Consider the following 13,600-nt stretch of genomic DNA (forward strand, 5'->3'; position numbering starts at 1 on the left):
GATCGATACCAAACCGATAGCGTGACAAGTGAGCGCTTTACCACTAGGCTGCGTCCCAAGTTAAGAAAAGTCACCAAGTATTGTGCTTGGCAAATTTTTCACTTCAATCTATGTGACAAAAAGGAAAAAGAACAAAACGTTCTTTTGGTATTAATTGCTACCACAGTGTTGTTAGGGAATCAAGCATGTTTTTTAATCATTGGAATCCTCTCGGTCAATTTAGTCATAAATCTAGTACCTTTTGTTTTAGCCAACTCTGCGTATTAGTTATATTTTATTGGTTACAAAATCCAGTGTTTTGTAGTAACTATTATCAAAGTTTGAAACACCTAAATATTCGTCTCGTGTTCTGTTGTAATGCCATTCCTCGATACAATCCAAAGCGTAAGGTTCAAAATCCAGGTGAAATTTGTTCGCAAAGAGTTGTTTCCCCTTCGCCAACAAGGGTAAATCTCCGACCCCGAGAACGCACACACTTCTGACAAACTTGCCAGCGCATGGTAACTCTCCCCAGTTCTTAAACCGCGACAAAGTCCGACGTTCTGGTTCGCCTGATAAAGGAGAATAAAATATACATAGAATATGGATGAGTGGATATATAGACAGATAAATAGGTAGGTAGGTAGGTAGATAGGTAGGTAGATAGATAGATAGATGGATGGGGATAGAGGGATGGATAGAGGGATGGATGGATGGATAGATAGATATGGAGATAGATAGATGGATAGAGGGATGGATAGAGGGATGGATGGATGGATAGATAGAATGGATGGATGGATATATAGCTAGATAGCTAGCTAGATAGATAGATAGTTAGTTAGTTTGATAGATATATTCTTTTTCTTGCCCATCTAATTAGTGTAACAAAACATTAATTTTGTAAAATACGGTTTGTTTATTGTCGAACGATTCATAAACATTTCATCTACAAACTCCTTTAATCGTACGCGGGAAAAAATATAGTTCACATTATGCAACGATATAAAAATGTAACAACTTACCAATAAATATAAAGTTGAAAATATTAATTTGTTTAAATATTTTAAAACAATGATACAACATAAAATGACAAACAGAATTTTGAAGAAAAAAACACCCATGAGTTATGACGTCACGCGTGTGTAGGAATCGTCCAGCATCGGGGTGCGAGACAGATGTATCTTGCACCGGTTCATGCTAGACAGATTTTTCCACCGTGCAAAAAGCTGGTTAATTCAGTCCAGTGGAGAATTGGTTTAGATAGATAGATAGAAACAATAGATAGAACAGACAGACAGACAGATAGATGAAGAAAAAAGATAGTATGACGTCAGCCGTTGTAAAACATGAGTAAGTAGGTAGTAGTGTGTATCGATCGATCGATCGATCACCGGTAGGTTGGTAGATAGTATATATATATAATATAGATAGATAGATAGATAGATAGATAGATATATATATAGATAGATGAGCTGGTTGAATAGGTCAGTAAGTATGTTTGATACTAGTAAATATATCGGTCAGTAGGTAATATATATATATATATATATATATATATATATATATATATATATCCCTCTCCCCCCTCCCTCCTCTCTCTCTCTCTCTCTCTCTCTCTCTCTCTCTCTCTCTCTCTCTCTCTCTCTCTCTCTCTCTCTCTCTCTCAAATCCATATGACCATAGATTAAGGTGTTTTTAAAACTACCTACTTTCCTTTCCCTTACCCCCGGAGTTATTATGGAAGTTTCAACAGTACGAGGAATTTGACTACCGAACCTTTGTAGGACCCCGGCACGCCAAGATGTGGGTTGTGGTTGAGAGTGCTGAAGTAGGTCTCGTCCGGTACGTGTGTTTTCTTCACCCACTCGAGAAGATCCTTGGACGTCTGGTTGTGAAGAAGATAATCGACAAATCCCCGACTCGCCACGATGTGCACCGATCCTTTGACAGGCCGGATGTTGTGTGGCGGTTTCCCAGCCTTTTCCCAGCGATCTCTGTTAGCCCTATAATGGATTGTTTTACGAACAAAATGTTTGTATAATGAAAACACTGGTTCCGTATCCATAAACTTACGTAAAATATGATACAGGGGTTTAATTCACAAAGCTCTCTTAGGCTCTGCTAGACAACAAAACATCCTCTTTGCAAGTCTTTTAGCATTGCACGCACTGCGAGATCGCAAAGTTGCGAGAGTTTAGTGAATTAGGCCCCTGATCTATAGTCCGATTGTGTTAAAACGGAACCGATGAATTGGCACACAACTCGATAATGAATAATGTTAAATCTTATATTAAAACATATTATTGAATTTTAAACCGAAGCCATCACCAAAAAACAACATTTTCTACTAAACATGTTTGTGTAAATAAAAACATATTTCTTAACAAATTGCCATCAGATTATATAGATTCATTTCATGTTTAATACAGGGGTGAAGACAAAATGCTAGAACAGCCTTAGCTACAGTACACAGACTAAATCTGGAACCGTGCGTTTTTCTACGTTGGCTGTTTTATTAATTGTCTTCATAATGAAAATATTGCGGTTTCACCATTCATCTCATTCTCATCCATGTGTTGTAATTTCAAACAAAAAATGTATTTTTGTTTCTGTACTAAATGTTTGTGGCGGTTGTTTTTTTTTGTGTTTTTTGTATGGGTTTTTCGGGAGGTGGGGGTTCTAAATAAATGCATTATTGGACATTGTTTAACTCTGGTAAACGGTTCGCTATTCAATCGGTTTGTGTTAAAAAATCATGTTTTAAAAAACGAAGATATATAGCGACCCACTTGTATGTTGTGTGTATACCACACAACCTAACTATTGATAACGATAACTCACGAGTGTAATACAACTGCATATGTGTTTGTACTTTAACGTAGTAAATCGTGTTATAATTAAGAGTGATAAGAATAACTCTGACGACGTACCGCGAAGTTAATCCAGAACCAGTAGGAACCAAAAGGGAGTGAATACAACTGCATATGTGTTGCGTAACGTAGTAAATCGTGTTATAATTAAGAGTGATAAGAATCTCGGACGACCCACTTGTATGTTGTGTGTATACCTCACAACCTAACTATTGATAACGATAACTCACGAGTAATACAACTCTCTATGTCTCTCTCTCGTAGTCTCGTGTCTAATTAAGAGTGATAAGAATAACTCGGACGACCCACTTGTATGTTGTGTGTATACCACACAACCTAACTATTGATCGATAACTCACGAGTGTCTACAACTGCATATGTGTTTGTAACGTAGTAAATCGTGTTATAATTAAGAGTCTCTCTCTCTAACTCTCTCTCCCACTTGTATGTTGTGTGTATCTCTCACAACCTAACTATTGATAACGATAACTCACGAGTGTAATACAACTGCACCCCGTACAAGTTAAATTGATACTCTATAGCACTGTGATGTATACGTTAACGTGCTGCACAATATCTTGTGCGTAATTTTGATCTTACAAAGATCGCTATATGCATATTGCCCTAACAGTCGTGAGATTTATTTCCCACTGTGTATGTTGTGTTACCAACTATATTGGCTTTTTTGTGTTTGTGTTTTTGTGTGGGTCTTTTTGTGAGTGTGGATATGTAAAAAAAGAAAATACTATCCTCGCGTCCGTTATAAATCATTTATCTTATACTACTTTTACGACACAGTTGGCCAACTAGACAGTTGCAATTCCCAACTTACGACGGATGCGTTCAAATAAACAACCAACGTGTTACGCGACGAGAGTCGAGTTGTAAGAGCGCTAGGCCTAGCAACTTGCCTGGACCCCGTTCCACAAAGCGATCTTAGCCCTATGATCACCTTAGTGCATAGCTACCTTATGCACTAAGGTGATCTTAGTGCTAAGATCGCTTCATGGAACGGAGCCCTGGACAGTCGTGAGAGCACAAAGTTGACCAACTGAGTGCTGGTAGTTGGTAGTCGAATGCTAGTATTACTGCTTTCGCTTGTTAAATGCGTTCTTAAACAACTCGTCACAATATAAAACGTATCTATCGGCCATATATGTAGGATGCCTGGTACCAAAGAAGATAGTTCAAATATTTACGGAGTACAAATAGCTGTGGCTGTGATTGGTAGTAATATGTGACATTTATTAATTGTGAACATACTAGTATCAATGGCGTAGCCAGCATGAGGCAGACGAGGCGCTTGGCTCGTCTCGAATTTCACTTGAGTTATTTTATTTTTCCTAAGACATTGATATTTATTTTACAGGTCTGGTTTGCCTGGGCGGTTTTTTGTGGGGTTTTTTTGTAGTTTTTTTGTTTCCTCTCTGGCTAAGCCCCAGATTATCCACTGGCAATAAATAAATGCACTTTGTCTTTGTTATACAGGTGTTATGTAGTATACAACAGAGGTTGAAACCAGAGTAGGGTACCTCCTACAATGGAACTGATATTTCAGTCATAATGAGGGTTGCTAATATATATTTTTTTAACAAATTTATTACCCCAGAAACAAATATGATAGTGTTAGGTATAGGACCCTGATATCACTACCTTACAGTCATGTTATGACAAATGATTCTAAAAATAGTTGTATACAGTTGCAATTATAGTAACTATAACTAATAATATAAATATAATAATACTGAGTAAATCTCTTAAATAGTATTTGATCCCTCATTTTCTTGCAGGTAGATTAAATATGAGGTGCTATAGTTTCATTGATGTACTGCCGGTGTATACATATGCTGATTATATCAGTTGTATTAATAAAGGTTAACATTATCTTCAATATAATTTCATTTGGTTCACTGGAACCTGTAGTATTCTCAATTTACGCAACCAAACCCTCTTCCAAGTGTAGTGTAGTGTAGTGTAGTGTACGGTTTCACAAACGGCTATCATATGTCTTATAGACTTGACCTCGTCTGATAAATGGCAGTTTGTTCATATACTACATATAATCTTATCGGCGACGGTGTGGCTAAAAATAGCGTGACACACCAACAACGTTATGACCTATTAAAGGCGCACACACTAGTTTTAACAAGTAAAATATGGACACTAAGTTTAGTTAATTTACAAACTTGTAACTCATTTGGGTACAGTTACAATAGAGTGAAAGAAGAATATGTGAGGTTAAAATAGGAAATATCCTTAAAAATAGACCAAAACTTGAATCAATAAACCGCTACGTCTCAGACGCACGTGCGTTTTTAAAAATATGAAAAATGCGTATATTTGTAGTACAGTGAAACCCCCCTAAACCGGACAAGCTTGGGAGCAATAAAAATGTCCGCTTTTAAGGGGTAACCGGTTTAGAGAGGTTCTCTTTTGTACTGATATTTAAAAGGGGGTCGTTAAAAACGTCCGGATTTGAGAGAATTCCGGTTTACAGAGGGTCCGGTTTTGAGAGGTTTCACTTGTACTTAGTTTTACACTGAATGAATGAATGAATGAATGTTTAACGACACTACATCACGAAAAATACATCGGCTATTGGGTTTGAAACTATGGTAAATGCCCTATACATGATTGAAGCACAATAATACTTAACACGGTGGTGCTGGATAGCATTGCATACATTTATTGTCGAGTGGGACGTAACACAGTGGTAAGGCGCTTGCGGTCGGTCTAGGATCGATCCCCGTCGGTGGGCCCATTGGGCTATTTCTAGCTTCAGCCAGTGGACCACAACTGGTATACCAAAGGCCGTGGTATGTGTTATCCTGCCTGTGGGATAGTTCATATAAGAAATTCCTTGCTACTAATGGAAAAATGTAGCGGGTTTCCTCTGTAAGACTATATGTCAAATATTACCAAATGTTTGACATCCAATAGCCGATAATTAAAGGGACAGACCCTAGTTTTTAAACACTAAGGTATATTTTTTTTTCAATATTAGAGCCGTTTATGATCACTGAAATCAAACATTACTTATATTTTATTCTTTAGATTATCTATTTCCGTACAACCACAGTGTTTCTGGTCATCCTGGTGTTTCTAACATCACAAAATGCATTTTTCATATTTTTAAAAACGCACGTGCGTCTCAGAAGTAACGGTTACGGAGTCGCTTTTTAGTATATTTTTAAGGGTATTTCAACGTCACAGACTCTTGTTTCACTCTGTTGTATCCAAATTTTTTACAGGTTTGTAAACTAACAAAATGTAGTGTCCATTTCCATGGGTTCAAACTAGGGTCCAGGTGAAAAATTTGACTTAAACAAAACAAACAAACTTTAACATTTATTGCTAAGATAAACATTTTTCAATTAGTAGCAAGAAATTGTTATAAGCACCATTACACAGACATAATAGCGCGTACCAAGGCCTTTGATATACCAGTCGTGGTGCACAGGCTGGGAAGAGAAATAGACCAATAGGGATACTGACGGGGATCGATCGTAGACCGACCAGACATCAGGCGAACGCTTTACCACTGTGCTACATTCCGCCTCGAGACCGACTAAAATGCATCTGATTAGCTTCTCCACATCGTTCATCTGAAATGCTAAAGTCCAATGAAATTAACATGATAGAAACCCTCGGTTGGTCTAGGATCGATCCCCGTCGGTGGCCCCATTGGGCTATTTTTCGTTCCTGCCAGTGCTCCACAACTGGTGTAACAAAGGCCGTGGTATGTACTATCAGGTTTGTGGGACAATGCACATAAAAGACCCCTTGCTGCTAATCGAAAAAGAATAGCCGATGAAGTGGCAACAGCGGGTTTCCTCTTTCTATCTGTGTGGTCCTTAACCATATGTCTGATGCCATATAACCGTAAATAAAATGTGTTGAGTGCGTCGTTAAATAAAACATTTCTTTTCTTTTCTGTGGAGAAAGAAAAAGAAACAAAAGAACTTGTCACTTGTCAACAAATGACAGAACAGCAATTATTAATTGTGACACTAAATGTTAGGTGTGCTATAAACTTTGACCCGGCCAGATGTCGTTACCTATATTGGTATCTACACAGTGGCTGTTACGTTTACTAGCGTACGAATCCGCTCCGTATCCTGAAATAACCTGTAATCGTCCGCATGCTGTATTTCTTGGTATGCGGTATCCGTCGTCTTTGCGACAGACATGACACGAATACAATCATATTTGCTCGGTGATTAAAATTCAACAGGCGGTTTACAAATAAATAAATAAAACATGACATAATGAATAAATGAATGAATGAATGAATGAATGAATAAATAATAAATAATAAATAGAGAAGTTCCCGAAACAGAAAATTTGGATGGTTTTTCTGACAGGAGTCTCAATAAAATCGATTCTAGGAGACGTATAAATGTAATCTGTTCAACCTATTTAAATGGAAGGTAATTGTTAGGGATTATGCGTTATTGATTACGTATACGCATACACATACAGATAAATGAAATGGAATGTTCGCCTTAAGACATGATTGTAGTATGTTTTTATGCTTATCGAAGGCAGGTTTAAGTAATATTAACGTATGTTTTAATTAAATCTTAAAGTGCTACCAGCACTTGTACTGTTAACGTATACCGAAAAGAAAAGAAATGGGTTTCTATCATGTTAATTTCATTGGACTTTAGTATTTCAGGTGAACGATGTGGAGAAGCTAATCAGATCCATTTTAGTCGGTCTTAGGCGGAATGTAGCACAGTGGTAAAGCGTTCGCCTGATGTCTGGTCGGTCTACGATAGATCGATCTTGGCCGGTCGGTCCTCTTTTGTAGTGCTATTTCTCTTTCCAACCAGTGCATTTCGACTGGTATATCAAAAGCCGTGGTATACGCTATATGTCGTGTGATGACACTCTGACTGACACCAAGTCTATAAAAAATCCCTTGCTACTATCCTGAAGCCAAACATGTAGTGGGTTCCTCTATCTGAGACTACATAAGTTTTTTAGTTGCATGTAATGTAAAAAAACGTGTTTTAATTATAATAAAGTTTTAGGTGGCCAATAAGTCTATTTAGGCTAGGTGGCAATATATATTTATGTTTGTTTTGTATGATTTTATGTACATTGTCATTTGACACTTTAATAAACAATTAAATCATCATCATCATATGTCAGAATGAACAAACGTATGGCATCAAGTAGTCGATGATTAACAAACGTATGGCATCAAGTAGTCGATGATTAATGGACAATACCATGCGTGACATTATGTGTCTAATAATATCGATTTAGAAATAAACAATCAATATATATTCTATGTTCTTTGATGATGTATATATTGTCATTTGACACTTTGGCGTCAACATAGTTAAATCATCATCATCATATGTCAGATGATTAATAAACGTATGGCATCAAGTAGTCGATGATTAATAAATCAATGTGCTCTTGTTGTGTCGTAAAAAAAAACAAAACTTTTAATACTGTAATGAAAAATCAGTTGGTGTTTTGAGGATATTGTTTATTCAGCTGCCTTTGGAAATCAAACATCTGGCTATTCATAACATTGACTTTAAGCCGTTGGAGAGATAAATAAACTTAATAACGCGGCAAACTTTAACTTTAGTCGATCTCGAACACATTTGGGATATAGTATACAGTCAAACCTGTCCTAGCGACCACCTGTAATCAGCGGTCACCTGCCTTAAGCGGCCACATTTTTTTCCCTCCTAAACGATTAATAATGTAAATGCACCTGTAATAAGCGCTCATCTGACTAACGCGGCCAGCGGCCACCTAAATCGGATTCCAAATCGCTAAAATACCTGTATTAAGCGGCCACAGTAAATGTTTAAGGGGTATTTTGACAACAGCGATAAAGTGCAGCAAATAACCGATGTTCACCCCTTTAGGAATACTAGTACCCGGTCAGGTCAGGTAAAGTTTTTCACGTGCATATATACCGCGAAGGTTTCACGCACGCCTGTCAGGGGCTTAATCTCTGACTTTCGCCAGTGACTAAGTCCGGGACAGGAGGGGGGGGGGGGGGGGGGGGGGGGGGTAAGTTTGAGGTGGGCGGAATTTGGAATAAAATACTAGTACCCATTCAGTCCCAATATCTCAACTGTGTATCAATTAAGAAAGCGTGACTCTGGAATGCGTATAAATTGCCTCTTGGTAGGCTAAGATTGACATTTGTAGATTTACTTCGCATGAAGTAGGAATTAAATAATTAAATGGAACAAGAAAACAAACTTGTTGGGAACCGTTAATTTACGACATTCCAGTTTCATTTTTTCTGAAGGATGCGACATGTCAAACGTTGATTTATAGTCAACTGTGGAGCACACATCCATTAATTAGCATTACAGACGGTATTAAAACAAGAAACAAGAACAAATGTTTTAATGACTTGAACGTGGCAACCTGTAATCAGCGGCCACCTGTCTTACGCGGCCACTTTTATCTACTCCCTTGTGTGACCGCTTAAGACAGGTTTGACTGTAGTCGTACAAAAAATACGTTTTCTCTCCAACGAGTGTGTATAAAGAGAATAAAAGGAACCTGTTGCATTTGAAAAATGTAGCGGGTTTCCTCTGATAACTACGTTACCAAATGTTTGACATCAAATAGCCCATGATTAATTAATCAATGTGCTCTAGTGGTGTCGTTAAACAAAACAAACCTTTTTCCCAGATAGGATAGCATATACCACGGCTTTTGATGTACCAGCCGTGATGCATTAGTCATATTGTTTGGTCCGTAGATTTTTACTGAAAACAGCAACTTGAACATTTTTACTTCTTTAATTAGTTAATTAATTAATTAAATTTAGACAATGAGGCAAATCGTTGGATAAAGCCCGTAACGTTAATACAAAAGCCGAATTTACATTCGCCCGTTTGTCAGAGAAGTAACGCGATTAACTAGCGAATTGTATTCTCGCACGAAAGGGGGAATATATACATGTTCTTGGAAAAGACATTTGATAAATGCATTTATAAACACGTGTTCCATTTATCAATTTATATTCATGTAATTTCAAATTGATCACTACTAGCATTAGGATCACTCACAGCTACTATATGTCTAGTGTTGATTAGCGCCAATAATTAAATACTGGATATTGTTCATTATATCTTTTAATAGGAATTATTGCAAAATAACAACAGGTTATCAGGGCATTAGCGTGACATTTTAATATCTGGGTAGTTTGACATGGAGAGATATGAACCACAAATTGAGGCCAAATTTGATGATTTTTTCAGGGGTTAGTGACTAGATGAATTCTCATGATTCGCAAACTTGCACGGATCCAGTGAGACATTCTCCTTAGTGTCCAATCTGATGATGGGGTATCCTGACCCATTCGTCTTAGAGCGCTACACCCAACTCGGCCAAAGTAGTAGTCGGCTGACATTCCATTGTCACCCCATGATATCCCAATGGTTGATAATGGGTGAAAGGTCGGGAGCTGGCCAAGGAAGTTTGTGGATGTTTTGCTCAGTCATGCACAAATTGTTTCACTGTTACTACGATAGCCCGCTACATTGTTGTCTTGACAAACGCATTCAACGTGACGCGCGCATTGGTCGATAGTACTGGCCTGTGAGCCTCCATTGGACAACGTGAAGTTGCATTCTGGCAACCATAGCAATTTCACCACAGGCATAACTGCCCCCTCCAAAATAGTCATGAGCTTGGATGTTGACCTTCGACGTATGGCTCAATGGGACGTCGACAAGTCCGGTCACACTGAGTCATGTACATCTATTGAATACCCCTCGTTCCTTTGAAAACATCTACAGCGACGTACCATTGTCTACGTCGTTTCACATGTATAGTCTGGCGCAAATGTGTCTCACCGTCAAAGTGGTCGTGAAGTGAGGCCGGCGTTTGCATTTGATGTGCATTTATCTGTTTCGAATCGTCTGACTCGAGACCTCTACTTTTACCTTAGTCACGAAGGTGGTTGACTATCTGAGATGCAGGGGGGGGGGGGGTAGTTCTGATGAGGCGATCTTGAATTGGAATTGTGGCCCTAGGCAGGCCTAAACGAGGCCGATCATTCGCCTTTACAGTCATTGGATGTCGGGTTAACAAACTACTAATCACACTCTCTGAGACACATTGAGTGTTTTTTGCAACAATTCGCTATGTTGTTCCAACCTGGAGCATACCCAAAACTCCGAGTCTTTTCCCACGTTGCAGATGTCGAATGTTTACAAAATAGACGACTACTGACGACAGTTTGCCTCTGGTTTAAGATCTAGTGTCTGTATTAAAAACAAGACAGGATTCTGACACAGTTGCAGAATTATGCAAACAGCTGCACACCATTCAATGCAGTGCACAAGATTTACGTTTGTACGAACAGCTGTGTTTGGGGGGATGCATTAAGTAGAAATGTTCTAATGCATAATGCACCTGGTTTATATTTAGTCTTGTTTTCGTTCTGTCATTTTCACAATTGATTTCGAATATTCCGTACTTATTTTGATCAGTCTATTTTAAAGTTCAGTATCATCATGTATAATGTTAGTTCATGAATGGGCCTATTTCTATTGCTTTATCGTGGATATTCACTAATTATTGAATAACACATTATATGCATTTTTGATCAGTTTGATTTGATTCTCAAATGCCCATCGGCAGTTACTGACGCCAACTATGCATACGCTTTCCCAGATAGGGGGCGGCATTTAGCTCAGTCGGTTGAGTGCTCGCTTTGAGTTGTTTGCGTCGCAGGAGCGAACCACCTCGGGGGATCCATTCAATTGATTGGGTTTTTCTTCTTGTTCCATCCAGTGCACAACAATTGGGCAAACTCCGTGGTATGTGTTGTCCTGTCTGTGGAAAAGTGCATATAAAAGATCTCTTGCTACTAATGGAAAAATGTAGCGGGTTTCCTCTGATGACTACGTTACCAAATGTTTGACATCAAATAGCCCATGATTAATTAATCAATGTGCTCTAGTGGTGTCGTTAAACAAAACAAACCTTTTTCCCAGATAGGATAGCATATACCACGGCTTTTTTTATGATGTACCATCAAAGCCGTGTAAGTTACTCATGTCCATTAGTTGGGATGGGGAAAAGTTTGTGTTGTTTAACGGCACCACTAGAGCGCATTGATTTATTAAACACGAAAATACATTTGCCGCTTTGATATATACATGTGCTATCTTTTTACAGGTATCCATGTTAGAGGATATTTAAAGAGTTCCTATTTGCCCGAGTGTTAAAAATTAAAAATGAAATGCATGTTCTTGTTTAAGTATATATATGCGAAATAGTACCTATCAGCCGTAAGTTATTCATATACCACCGAGGCCGGTATAGTTAAAGAACTGAGGCTGAATACATTGCAGCCAAGCTAGATATCCATCAAAAAGGGAAATCGTGGTTGCATGAACATAGGATTCTCACCTTTTTATTGTCGCCCCAATGTCATTGGCATCATTGTAAGCCTTTAGTATTCTCACCATGTCCAAATTCGTCTTCAGTGGGAACTCTTGTCCAGTCAGATTAATGAAATACTTCCACTTCCGGTACTTCCACAGTTCCTGCATACAGATTAGTTCCGGTTCCAAAACGGTGAATGTTCCCCATCTAACATCTACTGATCGTGACGTCAGAAACACATTACTAAAACAGTTTGCAATGCCGTGAACAGCAGCAGATATATTAGCTGAAGCTTTTTTATCCAGGTGAATACAGTAATAATTTTGTGGACGATAAATGGCGCGCAGAAGACGTTCAACTTGACTTACATGTTTAAACATGAGAATGCTGAAAGCTATGGGAAAGTTTTCCTCTTCTGACGTCATATTATCAAGAAAGTAGCCTCGTTTCAGACGATACATGTGACAATCTTTGGTTTCAGTTATGAAGTAAGAATCGGGGATAGTCGGTCGTTTGACATTCGTCATTAGTTGTTTCACTTCCTGCAAAGTAGCATTACTTCCGGTTATCAACCCGCTGCAGTTGACCTTGACAACGTCGCGTTGAGGAATACTGTTCTCCTTCGACTGTCTCTGTTTAAACGCCTCAGCGTCTTCTAATACCTTTTTGTTAATTACTATCTCAGTGCTTTTGCACCGGTTTGCAAATCGTCCTAATAGAAGTAATGTTTTGTTCCTCCATACTATCTTCTGCGTTTCGAACTGATTAGAAACCAGCTGACCATTTATTGTGCACAGCAGTTCATGAAACTTTGTCCGATCAAAGATTATGACGTAAGAAAAAATTCCAAACGCACTGACAATAACAAATAACAAATATCTCCATCCGATTCTCTTTGTTCGTTCATCTGATGCAATCATCATTGCAACCTAAATTCCCGGAAAAACTAAAAGAATTGAAGATATGTTATATATATATATATATATATATATATATATATATATATATATATATATATATATATATATATATATATATTATATATATATATATGTGTGTGTGTGTGTGTTGTGTGTGTGTGTGTGTGTGTATGTATATATATGTATATATATGTATATATATATGTATATATATATATATATATATATATATATATTTTATATATATATATATATATGTGTGTGTGTGTGTGTGTGTGTGTGTGTGTGTGTGTGTGTGTGTGTGTGTATGTATGTGTATGTATGTATGTGTGTGTGTGTGTGTGTGTGTGTGTGTGTGTGTGTGTGTGTGTGTGTGTGTGTGTGTGTGTGTGATCTTGTTACCCGTGCTATGATGTCTCATACCATAGGACCTTTTTAATGGCT

At 37.9% G+C, this 13,600-nt stretch overlaps 1 protein-coding gene across 1 annotated transcript; it reads right to left on the bottom strand.

Moving 5' to 3' along the window:
• Window positions 1-233: 233 nt before the first annotated feature.
• On the bottom strand, window positions 234-13,182 carry LOC121385720 (beta-1,3-galactosyl-O-glycosyl-glycoprotein beta-1,6-N-acetylglucosaminyltransferase-like). Its single transcript, XM_041516484.1, has 3 exons — window positions 12,261-13,182; window positions 1,756-1,982; window positions 234-551 (listed from the first exon to the last, which is right to left on the bottom strand). The coding sequence occupies exons 1-3, from the start codon at window positions 13,157-13,159 to the stop codon at window positions 268-270; spliced, it is 1,410 nt and encodes a 469-aa protein (XP_041372418.1). The 5' UTR covers window positions 13,160-13,182; the 3' UTR covers window positions 234-267.
• Between the last annotated feature and the right edge of the window lie 418 nt (window positions 13,183-13,600).

This window comes from Gigantopelta aegis, chromosome 12 (genome assembly GCF_016097555.1).
Source record: "Gigantopelta aegis isolate Gae_Host chromosome 12, Gae_host_genome, whole genome shotgun sequence".
In the NCBI taxonomy this organism is placed as follows: Eukaryota; Metazoa; Mollusca; class Gastropoda; order Neomphalida; family Peltospiridae; genus Gigantopelta; species Gigantopelta aegis.

Coding starts and splice junctions, on each gene's coding strand:
- LOC121385720 (XM_041516484.1), bottom strand. CDS start 13,159: ATGATGATTGCATCAGATGAACGAACAAAGAGAATCGGATGGAGATAT. Junction 1,983..12,260: donor ATTGGGGCGACAATAAAAAG/GTGAGAATCCTA, acceptor AATCCATTATAG/GGCTAACAGAGATCGCTGGG. Junction 552..1,755: donor CGTGCCGGGGTCCTACAAAG/GTTCGGTAGTCA, acceptor CTCCTTTATCAG/GCGAACCAGAACGTCGGACT.